At 43.0% G+C, this 20,310-nt stretch overlaps 1 protein-coding gene across 2 annotated transcripts in view; it reads right to left on the bottom strand.

The window, feature by feature from the left end:
* The window catches only part of TRABD (TraB domain containing), a 251,994-nt gene that overhangs the window by 208,328 nt on the left and 23,356 nt on the right, over positions 1-20,310 (bottom strand). For both annotated transcript variants that reach the window (XM_069229632.1, XM_069229634.1), the window contains exon 2: positions 6,674-6,730. In XM_069229632.1, the coding sequence (XP_069085733.1) occupies positions 6,674-6,697 (24 nt within the window). In that variant the 5' untranslated portion in view covers positions 6,698-6,730. The remainder of the gene's footprint in view (positions 1-6,673; positions 6,731-20,310) is intronic.

Here is a 20,310-nt window from a genome sequence, read left to right as displayed (position 1 = left end):
CAAACTACCTTGGGACTCTACCACTCGAGAGTCTGACAGCTGATAAAAGTCAGAATGCATCTGATCACCTAGTCAGCCTGTGAGACTAACAGACCAGTGTCAGTCAGGGGAGCACGTAGCTCCTCTGACCAGTGAAAGGGGTTGTGCAATGGTCTAAGCACATTCTGCTTCTGACCTGCAACTATCGCCTTCGTAGCCCTGATCCTTGCACTGATTACAATCTCTGCCTCCGAACTCGCTGCCAACACTGAAGAAAGCCCTTGCAATGTGGACCCTTCTGCGCTGCCCTGGGAACTGGGGTTGCTCTAGCGACGCTGCATCAGCTCAGCCCACCCACCTCAGCTGAACCATCACTGCGTGGTGAGTGTTTTAAGGTAAAAGGAACCTAATTAACTGGGACTATGGCCCTGTGTCCCTCTCTGTCGATCGATCCCAAACCACAGCCCAAGGGTAGCTCAGGGTGGCCCATTGCCACACCTCTTTCAAACCCACAAAACCAGTAAATGGAGTTATGAGGCCACCACGCCCAGAACTTCGCCACAAGCTACAGTGAACCCAGGGAGATCCAGCCAGCCTCTGCAGCTACCTTGCACGTTTGCAGGCTGCTTGGTGTTTGACTGAGAACAAATCGGTCTTGATGGACCAACATCAACTAACTTGGAAAATCACATTGGGGGCACTGCTTTCTGGCTCCGATTGCCAAGAAACCCCTGAACATCTCTCAAAGCACTACCGTATGGATTATAAAAGAAGCAAACGTGCTCCCTTAAGCACTGTAATTACCTGGTGTATTTAAGGAGATATTGTGGGCCAGACCCGCATCACAGCCACAGCGCCTGGAGACCCTCCAGGGTGACAAGCTGGAGTTATACAAGAACCAAATGACTGACTGATTTTTGTCGTCAGAGACTTATTTTACTCAGATAAATATTCTCTATTTTTCTAAACTGGTGTGGAGTTTTCTGTGGGGTTTTCACTGTTTTACTGATGTTTAAGTGTTGCACAAATCCTTTACACATTGCCTCAAGTTAAGTCGGACTGCTCTGTGTCAAGCCACAAGAGGGTGGAGCACAGGTAAGTTTATGGTGTGTATCTGACTTATTTTGGCTAGAGTGGTGGTCCCTACTTAGACAGGGTGCATATCTATGCAAACTAGAGGCCCCATTTCTAACAATCAGTTATGGATCCTGTGATCGCTTTATCTGTTACTCGGAAAACTATGGTAATTCCACAGCTAATACATGCATATGAGCGCCCACCTCCCGGGTTTCATACATTTAACAGACAATACGTGTTCACACCACCAACTTTGGTGACTCTAGATAATCTTGGGCCGATCACGAATCCCTGTAATGGCGAAGATAAAGTCAGAAAACTGCCATATCAACTTTTGATTGTTCTTTCACATATGGTCGATATAGTTTATTGCTTTAATGCAGTTGGGCAAGCATATATTCCCACAATTACCTCATTAAGTAGAATGGAAGTAGAAAAAATAATAGAAAAACTGTTCCTTAAATACGGACCAATAATGCATTATTTACAGTGATATGATTTCATATTTTTTTAACGCATATTCAAAACAGAAGCTTCTCATATACTGGTTTATAGTAATATAAATAGGTTGGCGACAATATCTACTTATGCAATCCAATAGTACGCTTTTTACCATTGATGAACGGTATGCAAAGATCACAACAACGCAGAATCCAGCTTATTAACGTAAAAAAAAAAAAGAAAAAAAGCTAGTGGTCAAGGCCACTCGTAAAAACTTTTACTTGTAACCTCAATAGGTCTCACCGCGCAACGACATAACTGGGGGTGCCCATTCACAAAGCCTATCTGGAAGAGTGGGCTTCTTCTCCTAAAGTATAGCTTTAGTCGGGCTCCTTTAGGGATATTGTTTAGTTCTTTATTTTTGAGGTTCCGACTACAGCACGATTATGTGGTGGCTTTTGTAGTTTATAAAAACACACATGGTATGTTACTTTCGTTTTCGATCTTAAATGAAAACACAGTATGTTCCTTGCATGATTTACTTTTCATTTTCAATGTATGTGGCAAGAAAAGTCCAGTTAGGAATTTACAACAATAACCGCTCTAACTCAAGCAAACGCAAGTCCCATTGCATTGCAAATGCTTGTTTGATTCGGTGGGTGGTGGTACATGGATGATCCTAGTTAGTGGAGCGATTTGTCTCGTTGATCCAGATAATGAACAAAACATCTCCATGCTGAACATGCTAAATGTTAAATTAGGTGTCTGCCTCCAAAAGCCCTTACTCCACAGGGCCGTTGGAGGGGATTAATCACTGCAGGCACAGAGTAGTCTCCACTGTGATTCAATTTAAGGTCGGTCTGCTTTTAAAATTGGCAGGCAGACAAAAATCTTGATGGTATGTATACTCCATTGCAAGGGAGAATACATATCATCAAGTTATAAATAACCAATTTGAAAATATTATCTATTCTCATTTTCCTAACAGGGCCATTAAAATATATAGGAAACTGTGTGTACAAGAAGTTTGAAGCTGATATCCCCCTATGAGTAAGACAGCTATTACCATTCCCTTACAGTATTCATGAAAATACAGTGGCAAGTAAATGTAAAAGTCAGTTGAAGCAGATCATTCCCGATGCAAAAAATCCCTATACCCTATCTTCTATCTGGATCAATCCAGTACAGTCCCAAATACATTCAAAGGCCATGTAACCCTCATAATCCCCAATGCTGAACACAGCAATGCCCACTGACCTTCAACATTGACTAAATAACAGTAGGAGTAATACGTACCAGTCATTTAACCCCATTATCCACCTGTAAGAAAAATGTATGCCCATTTCCTCAACATACATCACTGCACTACGTTATACCATTTAACACCGATCATCCAGCATGTAGATATCATTATGGCCATTACCCAAGACAGCAATGTAAAATAATGTGCCCAGGATATGTGATACCCTTCTACCCCCCATACAGTCCCAAATATATTCAAAGGCCATGTAACACCCATGATCCCCACTGTTGTACACAGTTATGCCCACTTACCATCAACATTTACTAAATAATAATACCTGGTGAATGTCCCAGCAATTTAACCACATCATCACCAATTAAAAAAATATTTAGACCCATTTCCTCAACACGTCACTACACTACAGTTGCCAGTGTATGCAACCGCGTTATAACGCTCATTATTCCCCATGTAGAATTAACTATGGCCATTATCCCAAGACGGCTATGTAACATACCATTCCCGGGGTACGTTACAGCCATTTAACCCCAATAATCTCCCCTTTAAACATTATCTCTTTTCATTTTCCCAACAGGATCATTATAATATAGGAGAAAATGTGTGTAACAGCTGTTTAAAACCCCAAATTCCTTGCGAGTAAAGTTGCTATTACCATTTCCTTACAGCTATCATGAAAATACAATCGTAGGTATATGTCAAAGCCTTTTAACGTCCATCATCTGTCATGTAAAATAATCCATATACCTATTTCCTACCTTGAAAAATTCTTATACATTTCCAAATATATTCAATGGCCGTGTAACAACCATAATCCCCCTTGCAGAACACAGCTATGCCCACTTACCTTCATTATTTATTAAATAACTGCAACGGGTATTTTTAGCAGCCATTTAACCTCCATCATTTCCATTTAAAAAATATTTATGCCTATTTCCTCAACAGACATTAATATACACTACAATTACAGTTCTGAGCAACAGCTATTTAGCACGCATCGTCCCCAATCCAGAAATCATTATAGTCCTTATCACAAAAGGGCACCGTAAAATGCCAGTCCCAGGGTATGTAGCAGCCATTTAACCCCATAATTCACCTTTAAACATTATCTATTTCCATTTTCCTAACAGGACCAATATAATTTAGGAAAAACATGTTCAACAGCTGTTTAAAGTCCTTAATCCCATGTGAGTCAAGTAGCTAGTGCCATTTTCTTACAGTTATCATGAAGGAATTCCTATCCCAATTTCCTAATTTGAACTATCCTAATTCAATGGCCATGTAACACCCATAATAACCCATGCAGAACACGCCTATGCCCACTTACCTTCAACATTTACTAAATAACAGTTCCAGGTGTATGTACCAGCCACTGAACCCGCACCATCCCCTTTAAAAAAAAATATGTATGCCCATTTCTTCAACACGCGTCACTACAGTACAGTACAGTAGCAGGTATGTGCCACAGCCATTTAACACCCATCATCCCCCATGAATAAATAATTATGGCCATTATCCCAAAAGAGCTACGTAAAATGACAGGCTTCTACACTGAGCCTGTACCTGTAAGATTATTCTAAGACTGGTATGGTCTTGTCCATTTTCCCTGAAGTAACTCTTATAGAAATTCCTTTTTGTAATATTTCATTATTCTCTAATAAAGTTCCCCTGTTTAAAAAAATATGAGCACTGAATAGGACAAACATTGTGTGCTAGTTGATAAGTGTAGAGATCCCCTAGTTTCTGCCCCCACCCTAGTTACAGGAGAAGTCTTAGACTTTTTGTCCCGCTAAGGGTCAAGTGCTGATATGGTGTACTTGGTGTTCAGAGCTACAGTGCCATAGAAGGTCAGGACCCGAGACAGGAGTGATAAACAGCCTTAACCACTCCAGTTGTAGCCCTGCTTTCCCCCATGGCCTCCTAACTAGTTCTGACACCCAGCTTTGGGATAGAAATATCTGGACAAATAAACAGATAAGGAGAGAATACAATAATGACCTTTCCTTACAACTCTCTCACTTTTTACATTAATCTGATGAATGTTTTGGAGGGGACATCCAACCTATTACTATTACTCATTGAGGCAAAAAGGATGACAAACATCGAAAAGAACCAGTAATTTCTTTGTGGCTTCAGGACCTTGCATCAGGTAAGGCACACAAAAAATATAACAGTAAAAGTAAAGGATGGATGCTTATATATAGCCAATGCGTTATTTCAGATGGACTCTGAAGATATTGATGCCGGTACCCCACAGTGCCACTTGGCATCCACGGCTCAACATAGTATAAAATATTTTCAGATAAAGAAGTTCAAAATGCCAGATAACATCAGTTAGACAACACTTTAGATAGTTATTAACCTACAGAAAATATGCACCTCTGTCCTTGTCATAAAATTATGATTTCCCAAGCTGTGATCACATAAAAATGTAGATCAGACTACTCAAGACGTCCAGATGCATGATTCCTGCATATCCACAACAACAGATTTATATACAATTAATTTAAATATAACGTATTCACTCACCCAGTGGTTATTCTTAAAATTCTTAAAATGTGCATGGATCTGGCCCTCCACATTGAAAAATAAAGAAGTAGTGAGTGTTAACTGCCTTAACAGCAAACTGCCTGCTTCAATGTCCGCAACTGAAAGAATTGGTAAGTAATCTCTGGCTGATCAAGGTGCTATTTAGCATGATCGATCAAGGAAGTATCATATGAAAGCATTAAGACGTCTAACCTAACCAGGAGCACAGAAGGTAAATGCAGACACTGTAGGTAAATGCACCTATTGGGAAATTTGAGTACAGTCTGAAGTCACGGGTCCAACCTACCCTTTTAGACTTACAAAGGTCATAGAATTACAACAAAGCTGGAAATAGTAACTATTGGAGTTATGTAACTTGACCTTAGGAATGGCTAATATTCATCTAGCTGCAGAGAGAAAAGGCATCTAAGAAGTGTCTGCAAGCTTTCTCTCTCACAGTACATCATTTATTTTGTGCAGGAAAGACTGAAGGCAAAGGTGAGAAGACACGATAAGCTACATTTATCACTCTTTTCGGTTTCAGAATGATATTCCTACTCAGGGGAATGATTTCAAATACATCACCAGGAGGTCAAAGTCTTGAGGAGACACAGATCAATATTGTTCCTTTGGTTGTAAGCTCTACTGCCAGCACAAACCGTAGTTAAAGCATCAACACCATCTATATAGCTAAAGAATATCTGCCTAAAAGACTCTTATTCTTTCTTTACCGCTCCATAATTTCTTCATTATACTGCCACATTTTAAAAACTATGGGGACCATTTAGAGATCTGTGGGAGATGGGGCTCTGCCATAACTTGGCATACATCTCACCCTGGCTAACTCGCAGTCACTCCACCTAACTCAAAAGTGGAGGAAATACCAGGTTTATGATATTGCATCCTCAGCCGTGGTTAATAACCTAGTTGATCCCACCATTTTACAGCACAAGTATTGCTTAAAAACAGTATATGACCACCAACACAAAGTCCAAAATTCCTAAGAAAAGGTGGATATAGGAAATTAATTATTTATACCAGAAAACAAAATACCCAACACTGACTTAGAAAATTATTGCCCAATCAGAACAGCAAAGGTTATGAGCCTGACTATGCCACAGAATAAAAGACGGACTTGTATCCCAAACAATGGATGTGTCAACAATCTTTACAGTTTTAGGTTTTGCATGCAGTGTGCTCCTGGTTACCCCAGCAAGATACAGTGTCATAGTGGACATGAATCTTGATATACATGCAATAATGGGTGTTTTTTTCATGTTTGGAGTATTTACTTTTTAATCACAAGAGGTTTTAACTTTTACTTAAAGTATGAATAGCCTTAGAATAAAGCTGTGTGGTATCATTAAAAAGTACTGGGCAAGCACATACCTCGTGAGGCTCCCCTTGCATCATTTAAGTACAGCTCTTTCACCAATCAGGCAAGGTCTGCAAAAAATATAGAAGACACTTTTGAGGTGTTTGGAATGACACAATCAGGAACAGGAGATCAATGAGGGGATCTGTGTTGCAAGTACTTGCTGTATACCGTTATTATTGTCGTCATAAGTAAAACTAAAACAACTGATTCAGAAAGGACCCTTAGTTGTCAGCTCCCTATTTTTTAACGTGTGCTGAAAGAAAACTGGTGCAAAATAAGAATATTTTATAAAAAAGATACAGCAAAGTGTAGCTTTAATATTCAATGAAATGCTCTCCTCCAAGCAAATAGTCTCTTTAAGATTACAATCCTATTGCCCTAATCATGTTCCACAGTGCACATCAAGCACTACTTTAAATCCCTCTGTTTACAAAAACTAAATTGGAGAGCAAACCTTTTTCTTACCTGGCAGGTCGCCGATGGAATGGGCCTCTACCTGCACCACAGAGAACTAACTACCTCTCATTAGGAAGAGCCCAAATACTTACCTTTTTATTTTTTCCTTGATTTATCTTTCCCTTTGGATTTTATGAATCTCGCAGCAGGATATCTTAATCTGTACCCATATGCTATATCAGTGCAAACCGGTAAGTGGTTATTATGACAAGCCCAATACACACAGCAGACAATTTATCATTGGCAACAAATCATTTAGAGGATTCAGTGAAATGATGACTGAACATGGAGGTTTCTGGTCGATATATTCCTGGGATGTAACCTGTTTATTACATAAAACGGACTGCTCCACTAGTGACCCTGAATAATTGTACTAATGCTACATTTCCAAATACTTTCCCAACATTATCCCACAATTACACAATCCCTGGGTTGAAATAGTCATAGGACACACTGAAAACCCTGGCTGGAAGACAAGGATCTAGTTTCATGGTTGAATGGCAGTGATCTTCTGCCCATGAAACCCCTACAGCATTAGAACAGTCATCATACACAAACATAGCTCACAAAAGTTTGCTTCTGAGAAATAAATAGATCCTCGGTGATACGCTGATAAAAAAAATAAAAAAAAGATGCAGCAATGAATTAAATCCTCGAGTTTTCCCTCATCGGTTCATGCCATGCCTTTGCATATAACCGCACATAAACTGTTCATCTCCTGTCTCCACCTGCGGAACCTTAGAATGTTCTAGGTGGGATACTCCCAAAACTTTACAGCTATTCTTGCTCCCCATGCCAATTTGTTATTTCACTTTCCCATGCCAATCTGCCTTGAAGATATTACGAAATACCTTTCCCTTTAAAACACTGAATGAATACCAAAATGGGATGTCACACATTCCCGGACGACCTTCAAGTTTTGATTTCACTACTCAGACTGATTTACTACAGCCGTCACAGTTCTCCTTGGCTCACAGTGTGAACTTTACACAACCACTTGCACATCGAACCACAATAACAGCATGAGTTACATTGGCCCAATCGCTTCACCAAAAGACTTGAATATTTGGACAGGACAATGAAGGAGAGATAACATGATGGGGCAGGACGGTAATCCAAAAAGGATGTTGTTCTCAGAGATGCTGGTTATTAGCACTGAAGCTTGAGGGATCAGTGCTGGTTTGAAAACAAAATGCTTGAGTACAGCCAGCTCTGAAGGAAATGATTTAACACACATAATTCGGTCTACCAAACCAAAGATTCATAACACTCATGACTCTGACAGACACTTATATCAAGAAAACAGAAGTAAACCAACTAGGGGACGTTGAGAATAACACGAGACACACTCAGCAAGACCCTCCATAACTTGCTGACATCACTGAGTACTTTATGATTTATAGGCCTTTTCTGTTATTATTGTCTCAACCTCTTTGAAATAAAAAAAAACATAACACTCCATAGTTATACACAAACACTTGGTCCTGCCTCTATCTTAAGTTTTCAGTTCCCCAACTCTAGTGTTACCAATGCTCTGTACCATAAATATATGCTCTGCTAATACCTTTTTGGATGTGTATCTGATCCCAATTGTGATCTTTAAAGAACTAAAAAGTACCCTTCTTTCTAGAGTCAACATTTCTTTGATCTAGCAGATTCAAACTGAGCTATGAGAGACTCAGTGAAGAACTATACTCCCTGTATACCCAGTTCTTGCTATATAGTGGGCCAGCATCAAACATAACCCCAAATTTAGGACCCAATAGTGTTTCCTATTACCTGAGCCAGTTGTTCTTTTTAACCACTTTTTAATTAATATTTTCCAAATGCCAAATACATCAGGATCAATAACTATCATTCACAAATGGGTGATTTCAGAGAATCCAAGTAGATAGGGTGGATGCTACATTGTGTAGGGTGTGAGAGGATTGTCTTAGTATTGTTCATACACAGGAAGTGTATCCAGGTCATGCATGATGATCACCGAAATACGGTTATACCATGTTATGGAATGCAGTGGTTACCAGTGTGATGAAAGAAAGGATAATGATGGATATATGCGTAAAGTACGTTTTATGACATGCGGACAGCATTCATTAGGTCTGAAGTCCCATTGTTATTTGTTTTAAGAGAGATTTCAACTTCTGTATTGTTTACTGAATTAGGGTTGACTGTGCTCAATGGTATCAGGCCAGACAAGTATCAGGGGACGTGTGTGTCAAATCTGTCCAGATGGACAGAGATACAGTCCTCCGTTGTCAGCAGCATGGTAGGGAACCAAGAGGCCAGAGTATATAGCTTGTGGGACCTGCCGTGCCAGACTAAGTTAGAGAACTTGGTTGGTCAGCAACGTTTGGTAGAGGTTTCTACATGATGTCTACTTTGTAGCATGTCTGTTAATGTACTGTATACTGGTTACTTACAGCAAACTGGGATAGGACACTGGCTCAGAGATGTTCTTCGGTTATTACTTTTCATGTTTATATTATTTATCTGTGCTTAAAAAGGATAGATGTTTATACTGTAGCCTTTATTGGTTACATGTGGATATGATACTCCTCGGTGAATAAAAGAGCAGCAGGCCAGAAGGGGGTAAATGTCCTCGGGTGAGCATCCCTTTTTGAGAGAGGGTTTTCTGAAGGCTGTAGCCAGCAGCAAAAGATTTCTACTGGATTATGTTGTTCCAGGATGTTGAGGCAGGCAAATGAATGAAAGATTTGTTTGACGAGCAAATCTCGTGTTCTGGCACTTCACAACTGTACTACTCAACGTAAAACAGGAGACCAGCAGGAGACCAGCAAAATAATTACTTATTAAACAGATACTGGTCAACTCCTTTCTAAAGTTAGCAGTTAGATAGAGCTGGAGCGAGATGGACATGTCGTGCCATCTCTTGGCCACAAGAAAGGGCTGCGATCGGCCTCCCTGTCTGGGAATTTTTTTCATATTTTTTGTTTTTTCAACCAAGAATTAAGACTTTAATTGCAAAAGACATGGAGAAGAGTACCAAGAAGACATGGCAGCCATGTAAGAACCTAATGCTGTGCAATGCAGTGTTTTGTGGTAGAGACAGAGCACTTTAAAAAAACTTCTCTGAGCAATGGGTAATCTGTGTAGTTGTCTCAGGTGGTTTAGGGTTGAATGCTTCTTCTTAGTCCTAAAACAGTCCGAGTTGCAGCATTTTAACAAAACTTTATACATGATACAGAGGGGTAGGCCCACCAGTAATGAATTAAAATACATTAGCATTGACATTATAAGGACTTGAACCAAATATATCATTACAATGCCAAAATAAAAAGGAAGAATCTTTCCAATGACTGCTAAGAGTCAAAAACAAGATATTTAAGATATTGGATATTTTTCCAAGACTAAGGCCCTGATTATGAGTGTGGCGGCCTGGAGACCGCCACACTCGCGGTCGAACCACTGCCAATGTGGCTATCCGGCCACCATATTACGACTGTGTCGAAGCCGACACTGTCGGACCGCCGGCTAGTCCCCTCTCCACCGGCTTCTGTATGGCAGTCCCAACACCATGCAAAGGCTGGCAGAGACAGTGCCGGGGGCCCATGGGAGCCCCTGTACTGCCCATGCACTTGGCATGGGCAGTGTAGGGGCCCTCGTGGACAGCCCTGTTGTGCTTTTCACTGCCTGAATTACAGCGCACACAACACACTGCAACATTGCCACTGGTTCATTTACGAGCCAGCATCAATTTTGTGTCTGTTTCCCACTGGGCCAGCGGGCGAGTTTCCCGCTGGTGGAACGAGAAACTCGTAATAGGGCCAGCGGGCAGAAAAAAGTGGTGGTTTTCTGACCCAAAAAGAGTTTGGTGGGCGGCCAACGTCGCCTGGCAAATTCTTAATAAGGCCCTGAATCTGGATTCAAATAAGATTCCCAGGTTTGTGGTATGTATGGCAGGGGACAGTAAGGAACACTGAGAGGCAGGCCTGCATTAAGCTGCCCATACGCCGTGCCCTCTGAAGATAAGGATTTCAGTTCTGATGCTATTAAGCACCACAGAGTTATTTCTGAACCAGTTAGCGACTTCCCTAAGGCAGGATGAGAACTGATATAACTTGTATTTACATTCGGCCTCAGAGGAATACAAGGGGTTATTGTCTAACTAGCCTCCTTTTCACCTCTCTCCAGAAGTTTTTAAGTGTTCCTGGATGCAGTGGATCTTGGCCAGTAGGGAGTTCCAAAGTTTGCTGCATAGACCAAAAGAGAAGATCTTCCTATAGTTTCTTTACTGTAAGGAGGTATGAGGGGCTAGACTTGAGCAGAGGCGCCCGTTCACTTTGTATAGTTCACATTTTATTTGAATGTATAGTGGTGATTTTCTTTGGGAGGCCTAGTGTAAAATGCATAGTGCTTAGAACACTGATATTCTTGTGAACAGAGGCAAGTTTGAGTCGGACTGGTGATGTGTCCCCTGGAGCGAAGGCAGAAAAGTAGTATTGCTGCAGTGTTCTGTCCACAGTGCCATTACATATACAGGCTCTGAGGGGAGACAAGACAACGGCACTGGCATACTCAAGCTTGAATATCATGAGCACAAGAATGGACTGCAGTTTGTCAGTATCCAAGGTACTGAAAGATACAACATAAGGTTTTCATGGTATGAAAGGGTGCTTAATATGAGGGATAGGTACAAGTTCATGATCACTTTCAAGTTCCTCACCTGTCTTGACGATTTCTGAATTTTAGTGATGGAGAATTTCTTAGCCTAGGCAGACCGAAGTTTGGCATGCGGGGTATACCATAAAATCTGCTCTTTTAATGGTAAAAGACCCACCCCAAAGAGAGTTTATGTGCAATGCTGTCATAGTTTGGACTCTTGCTCTAGGCAAGACTGCTGGTTTAAGGATGACAGTACTTTTGTTTGTAGGTGACTATGCCTATCCTACAAGTCGCAACTGTCACCCCAACCCTTCTGGCTCACTAGCAGCACCTCACCAGAAACACAATAGTAAAAGGTAATTTGTGGCAGCCTTTAGGCATAGACTCAAGAATAAGACATCTCAGGGAGTGTCGTGGTTAAACGGAGATTACCCCTTTCTCACAGATACATTATGTCTCATTCAAACACAGGCAATGACAAAAATGCATTAAAGTTTCAATAGTTTTTATTTTACACAACTGCAATTTGCGATATGTTGCATGGGCTGCAATGATTAGGATAATGAACAGTGCAAGAAACAGAATTGTGAAGATGAAAGTCATTATTACAAAGACCCCCACCATCTTGCAATGCATGTAAAAGATAGAAGAGGTGTAATATACCCTGATACCCTAATATGTTAGGCCTAACCTCCTACCTAAAGGAGAGCTGGGTTTGTTAAACCTAATCTGCCAATGCCATGTCCATGAGAAGAGCCCCCAACCCTCGTTACCTTGGAATGAGGTCTCTATCTCAGACTCTGCAGGGACATGAAGACTGGGTCAGCATCAAGACGACGTGCAGCATCGATATCAGCAATGGTGGTGATGCCCTCTGGTCGGAATCCCTCTGATTATCTGTCTAAAGTGCAATGTATTTATACAGATCTACCAGGACCCTTGACGTAGGTGTGTTCCCAAACAATAGATAACAGACATGCTTGGGACGGCAATTTTTATAAATAGATCCCTCGAAAGTATAGAGAGGGAAAATCCCTAAGTGTGACCACCTACTGTTTATTTCTCTTTGTCACTTGATCTTGACGCCTTAGCGCGGTGGCACTGATAATGCAAAGCATAACAAGTGGCCTAACTATAAACAAGGCAGCCATCTTAGATGAATTAAATAATTAAATGGGCTAGGTGACGGGGGCATGAGTCTGCAAGCCAAAGGCTAAGCTAACTCCTGTAATCCCATTAAAACAAACTAGGATTCACTACAATGCACACAAACATAAAAGACACTCTGGTTGACTGGGAGCCAATGGAGATTTCCTCTTGCCTAAAAGACGGAGTCAAATTTTCTGAGATGCAATAGGATACATATTGCAGCATTTTGCAACATCTGAAGTTAATTTAAGATCCTTCCCCGAGCACCTATGTACAATGCATTACCATAGTCTACCTTAGAACTAACTAGGGAGGTAACCAATATGTTTTGCATCTCTTGAGGGATAAACAAAAGGATTTTTTTGATCATTTTTATAATGAAGAAGCAGGAAGATGTCAGGTGGTTTGCCTGTTCAGGAAAAAAAAAAGGCCAGGGTCAAATAAAATCCCAAGACTTTGTTGGTTAGTCACCAGCCTAGGAAGAGATCCAAGCGATTGTGGCCACCAAGTGGAATTCCAGAAGGATGTATTGTTGTCAAATATCCGTATTTCGGTTTTATCTGAATTTAACTTCAAACAATGTGAACTCATCCAGGCTTTGATGGCTGACATACAGCTCCTAAGACCCCAGGCCACTTCACCATCATTAAAAATGGGGACCACAATTTGTGTATCATCTGCATAAAAAACAGATTTAAAACCAAAAGAACTGATCAGGCTGCTCTAACAAGTCAGATAAACATTAAACAATGTGGGGTTCAGGGAAGATCCCTGAGGACACCGCAGGGTAAATGGAAAAGCTTGGATGTAAAACCCCCTAATGACACTGTTTGAAACCTATCTTCAAGGAAGAAGCCAAACATATCCAGAGTCACACCACTGAAACCAATTTCCTCAAGCCTGTCTTTTCAGGTTAAGTGGTTCATGGTGTTGAAGGCTGTGGACAAATTTAAAAGGACCAGCACAGCCTTCCCACCTCGATCAAGGGTATCATGTACTTCTTTAATAGCTAGCAGGGCTGACTCTTACTATGGGCTGTACGAAAAACAAATTGTGCAGTGTTAGAAATGGGGTCTTTAGTTGGCAGTCAGGTTACCCCCTGTCCAAGCAAGGACCGTCACTCTAGTCAAGGTAAAAAATAATCACCCTCAGCTAAACCCTGCTTACCCCCTTGATAGCTTGGCACGAGCAGCAGGCTTAACTTCAGAGTGCTAGGTGTGAAGTATTTGTACCAAAACACACAGTAACTTAATGAAAACACTACAAAATGACACAACACAGGCTTAGAAAAATAGAAAATATTTATCTACACAAAACAATACCAGAATGACAAAAATCCACCATAGACAAAAGTTATCAATTAAAAACCAAAAAGAGTCTTCATGTGATTTTAAACACAACACTAACGCTGTTAGTGTGGAAATGTACTTGGGTGCATCAAAAATATCCCCGCATGGATGAGTGTGCATCAAAAGGGGCTTGTGATGCGTCGATATCACTCATAAGCGAGACAGTGCGCCGTTTCTCCTTCGGTCGGGTCAGCGTGCGTCGGTTCTTCACTCCAAAGGAAAGTGATGCGTCGATCCGAACAGCACTCTCGGGTCGGAGCAGGCCTTGCGTCATTTTTGCACGCCCAGCGATGTGTGCGTCGGAAATCCTGCTGCACAATGATTTAAAAGACCACACAGCGCGGGTTGCAATCTCCCCAGCCTCCGTCAGCGATGCTGCGCGTCGTTTCTTCAGTCGCATGCATCGATCTTCCAGCCGTGCTGCAGTCGAGCATCGATTTCAGCCGCGAAGCCGGTGGTGCATAGACTGTTCAGCCGAGTCTCGGAGTTGCGTGGATCTTTTCCCTGCAGCGCGGTCTGTGCATGGATTTCTTACTCTTGTTCTGCCAGCTTCTCCTTTCCGGGTCCCAGGAACTGGATGGGCACCACTTGGCAGGGTAGGAGTCTCAGCAGAGGCTCCAGGTGCTGGCAGAGATAAGTCTTTGCTCTCCCTGAAACTTCAACAACAGGAGGCAAGTTCTATTTCAAGCCCTTAGAGAGTTCTTCACAAGCAAGAAGGACCACAAAGTCCAGTCTTTGTCCTCTTGCACAGGCAGAAGCAGCAACTGCAGGATAGCTCCATAAAGCACAGTCACAGGCAGGGCAGCTCTTCTTCCTCAGCTCTTCAGCTCTTCTCCAGGCCGAGGTTCCTCTTGGTTTCCAGAAGTGTTCTAAAGTCTGTGGTTTTGGGTGCCTGTAAGGAAATGCCTCCTTGGCATGGTTGCCCCCTGACTTTTTGCCTTTGCTGATGCTATGTTTACAATTGAAAGTGTGCTGAGGCCTGCTAACCAGGCCCCAGCACCAGTGTTCTTTCCCTAACCTGTACTTTTGTATCCACAATTGGCAGACCCTGGCATCCAGATAAGTCCCTTGTAACTGGTACTTCTAGTACCAAGGGCCCTGATGCCAAGGAAGGTCTCTAAGGGCTGCAGCATGTCTTATGCCACCCTGGAGACCTCTCACTCAGCACAGACACACTGCTTACCAGCTTGTGTGTGCTAGTGAGGACAAAACGAGTAAGTCGACATGGCACTCCCCTCAGGGTGCCATGCCAGCCTCTCACTGCCTATGCAGTATAGGTAAGACACCCCTCTAGCAGGCCTTACAGCCCTAAGGCAGGGTGCACTATACCATAGGTGAGGGTACCAGTGCATGAGCATGGTACCCCTACAGTGTCTAAACAAAACCTTAGACATTGTAAGTGCAGGGTAGCCATAAGAGTATATGGTCTGGGAGTCTGTCAAACACGAACTCCACAGCACCATAATGGCTACACTGAAAACTGGGAAGTTTGGTATCAAACTTCTCAGCACAATAAATGCACACTGATGCCAGTGTACATTTTATTGTAAAATACACCACAGAGGGCACCTTAGAGGTGCCCCCTGAAACTTAACCGACTATCTGTGTAGGCTGACTAGTTTTAGCAGCCTGCCACAAACCGAGACATGTTGCTGGCCCCATGGGGAGAGTGCCTTGGTCACTCTGAGGCCAGTAACAAAGCCTGCACTGGGTGGAGATGCTAACACCTCCCCCAGGCAGGAATTGTCACACCTGGCGGTGAGCCTCAAAGGCTCACCTCCTTTGTGCCAACCCAGCAGGACACTCCAGCTAGTGGAGTTGCCCGCCCCCTCCGGCCAGGCCCCACTTTTGGCGGCAAGGCCGGAGAAAATAATGAGAAAAACAAGGAGGAGTCACTGGCCAGTCAGGACAGCCCCTAAGGTGTCCTGAGCTGAAGTGACTCTAACTTTTAGAAATCCTCCATCTTGCAGATGGAGGATTCCCCCAATAGGGTTAGGATTGTGACCCCCTCCCCTTGGGAGGAGGCACAAAGAGGGTGTACCCACCCTCAGGGCTAGTAGCCATTGGCTACTAACCCCCCAGACCTAAACACGCCCTTAAATTTAGTATTTAAGGGCTACCCTGAACCCTAGAAAATTAGATTCCTGCAACTACAAGAAGAAGGACTGCCTAGCTGAAAACCCCTGCAGAGGAAGACCAGAAGACGACAACTGCCTTGGCTCCAGAAACTCACCGGCCTGTCTCCTGCCTTCCAAAGATCCTGCTCCAGCGACGCCTTCCAAAGGGACCAGCGACCTCGACATCCTCTGAGGACTGCCCCTGCTTCGAAAAGACAAGAAACTCCAGAGGACAGCGGACCTGCTCCAAGAAAGGCTGCAACTTTGTTTCCAGCAGCTTTGAAAGAACCCTGCAAGCTCCCCGCAAGAAGCGTGAGACTTGCAACACTGCACCCGGCGACCCCGACTCGGCTGGTGGAGATCCAACACCTCAGGAGGGACCCCAGGACTACTCTGATACTGTGAGTACCAAAACCTGTCCCCCCTGAGCCCCCACAGCGCCGCCTGCAGAGGGAATCCCGAGGCTTCCCCTGACCGCGACTCTTTGAATCCAAAGTCCCGACGCCTGGGAGAGACCCTGCACCCGCAGCCCCCAGGACCTGAAGGACCGGACTTTCACTGGAGAAGTGACCCCCAGGAGTCCCTCTCCCTTGCCCAAGTGGAGGTTTCCCCGAGGAATCCCCCCCTTGCCTGCCTGCAGCGCTGAAGAGATCCCGAGATCTCTCATAGACTAACATTGCGAACCCGACGCCTGTTTCTACACTGCACCCGGCCGCCCCCGCGCTGCTGAGGGTGAAATTTCTGTGTGGGCTTGTGTCCCCCCCGGTGCCCTACAAAACCCCCCTGGTCTGCCCTCCGAAGACGTGGGTACTTACCTGCAAGCAGACCGGAACCGGGGCACCCCCTTCTCTCCATTCTAGCCTATGTGTTTTGGGCACCACTTTGAACTCTGCACCTGACCGGCCCTGAGCTGCTGGTGTGGTAACTTTGGGGTTGCTCTGAACCCCCAACGGTGGGCTACCTTGGACCAAGAACTGAACCCTGTAAGTGTCTTACTTACCTGGTAAAACTAACAAAAACTTACCTCCCCTAGGAACTGTGAAAATTGCACTAAGTGTCCACTTTTAAAACAGCTATTTGTCAATAACTTGAAAAGTATACATGCAATTTTTATGATTTAAAGTTCCTAAAGTACTTACCTGCAATACCTTTCGAATGAGATATTACATGTAGAATTTGAACCTGTGGTTCTTAAAATAAACTAAGAAAAGATATTTTTCTATACAAAAACCTATTGGCTGGATTTGTCTCTGAGTGTGTGTACCTCATTTATTGTCTATGTGTATGTACAACAAATGCTTAACACTACTCCTTGGATAAGCCTACTGCTCGACCACACTACCACAAAATAGAGCATTAGTATTATCTCTTTTTACCACTATTTTACCTCTAAGGGGAACCCTTGGACTCTGTGCATGCTATTCCTTACTTTGAAATAGCACATACAGAGCCAACTTCCTACAGTGCCCTTTCTATACCCATTTTGCCCTTTGAAGTAGGGTTACTTCAAAAAAACGTCTCTTTTGTTTGTGACATTCTGTCTTGCCCATTCCAGGCCCCAGACACACACCATGGGGTTGGAGACTGCATTGTGGGTGGGCAGGCACAACCCTTTCAGGTGTGAGTGACCACTCCTTCCCTACCTCCTAGCACAGATGGGTCATCAGGATATGCAAGCTACACTCCAGCTCCCTCTGTGTCACTGTCTAGAGAGAGGTACAAACAGCCCAACTGTCAAACTGACCCAGACAGGGAACCCACAAACAGGCAGAGTCACAGAAATGGTATAAGCAAGAGAACGCTCACTTTCTAAAAGTGGCATTTTCAAACACACAATCTCAAAATTAACTTTACTAAAAGATGTATTTTTAAATTGTGAGCTCAGAGACCCCAAACTCCACGTATATCCGCTCCCAAAGGGAATCTACACTTTAATCAGATTAACATATGAGAGGGATAGGCCTTGCAACACTGAAAAACGAATTTAGCAGTATTTCACTGTTAGGACATATAAAACACATTAGTATATGTTCTACCTTAAACATATAGTGCACCCTGCCCATGGGGCTACCTAGGGCCTACCTTAGGGGTGCCTTACGTGTAAGAAAAGAGAAGGTTTAGGTCTGGCAAGTGAGTACACTTGCCTAGTCAAATTGGCAGTTCAGAACTGCACACACAAAGACTGCAGTGTCAGGTCTGAGCCATGTTTACAGAGCTACTAATGTGGGTGGCACAACCAGTGCTGCAGGCCCACTAGTAGCATTTGATTCACAGGCCGTGGGCATCTCTAGTGCACTGTACTAGGGACTTACCAGTAAATCAAATATGCCAATCATGGATGAACCAAATACATACACATTTTGTATAGGAGCACTTGCACTTCAGCACTGGTTAGCAGTAACAAAAACAGAGTCCAGCACACATCAAAATGGGAAACAGAGGCAAAATGTTAAGGGAGACCACGCCAGGGATGAAAAGTCTAACAAGCAGCAACCAAGATTTTATTGTGGTCCAAATATTCCGTGAGGGATATTTTCAAGTGGCGCTCCAGAACTTTTGCCAACAGAGGAAGAAGTGAAATAGGTCTATAGTTTGTAACCTCCACTGGGTCTAGAGTGGGTATCTTAAGTAGAGGAAGAATCTAAGCTTTCTTTCACGTCATAGGAAAAATGATGCGCTTTAAAATGTTATTGAGCGCTACAGTTAGTGCAGGAGCAATGTTGGCAGCCATCTTGTGGCATAGGCTCTGGGGTGAGTAGTGGAAATTCACCTAGCTGGTAAGGGGGGGGGGGGGGGGAGGGTAGAGTATCAGGCACATGCAATTCGGTATTACAATAGTCGAGCTCTGCAAATACAATCAACCTTATTATTTTTTTTTTTTTTTTAACTCAGCAAGGTTATCGCATTGATCTTGAGTAAATGAGGCTGGCTGATCCTCTGGGAGAGATGAGAGAAACCGCACTGTATGAAACAGTTCACAAGGGGAATTTAAAGCGGACTGAATTTTATCGGAAAAATACCTGGACTTTTCAATGATTATTTGTTTTTTTATATTCCTGAAGAAGAGCTTGGAGTTTAAGTTTTTCCTCCTTAGCATAGTCAGTTCTCCAGATTCTTTCCTGGCTCCGACATTTCCTTTTAGTCACTTTAAATGCAGGAGTGAATCAGGGACATCCAGGCGTTCAGGACTGTTGAATTCTGCAAGGATCTAGTGTAGCTCCTTTAATCCTTTTTGTTGGTATTCGGCAGACCTGTCTTGTGTAGTTCCTTTGATGGGCAATTTGCCTTCATAATGCGAGTGGAGTAGCGGAGCCTTTTGTTGGCTCTCATGGCTGCTTTTATCAGCACTGAAGAATCGTGTTTTATCATCCCTTGATTTCCTCCATTTGCATTACAGGCCACAGAGTTGGGTTTTCATTTGCTTAATTTTATCACTGGTCCACACATGTATTTTTTTTGTTTACTTGAGTTAGTTTGCGAGGATGTTTTAGTAGTATCTGGTTTTACAGCCCTTAGGAAGTCCATTAGAAAAAAGGTGTCTACGTTTAGTGGGCACTTGTTAATTGTAGTTTTTTTTTCCAAGGTTGAGGTTAAGTACTGGTAGGTCCAGTTTCTTCCACTGCAAGTATATCGTTGTGGCATTTTGTTCTGCGTCACCTTCTAGCTGTTCATGTAACCTGGCACGGAAATTCAGAAACATATGTGGTGGTGTACATTCCAAATGACAGAGAAAGTTTTTGATCTTGTCCCAGGGGGATGAATATGAGAATAAGATACCCAGTGTGTGATCAGCAGAGTAAATGAGGCCTGGTGTGATCTGCTGAGGTTGAGGGCCTTTACTGTCAAAGTAATAACTCTGGGTGCTGCTAGAGTCTTCTTGTTAAATTTGATATTGCGATCTCACAGGAAGTATAAGTTGGGGTGATTTACAGAGCCGTGGTTACTGTGTTA

The sequence above is a fragment of the Pleurodeles waltl genome, chromosome 4_1 (assembly GCF_031143425.1).
Source record: "Pleurodeles waltl isolate 20211129_DDA chromosome 4_1, aPleWal1.hap1.20221129, whole genome shotgun sequence".
Classification (NCBI taxonomy): Eukaryota; Metazoa; Chordata; class Amphibia; order Caudata; family Salamandridae; genus Pleurodeles; species Pleurodeles waltl.
This window is presented reverse-complemented; position numbering and strand designations above follow the sequence as displayed.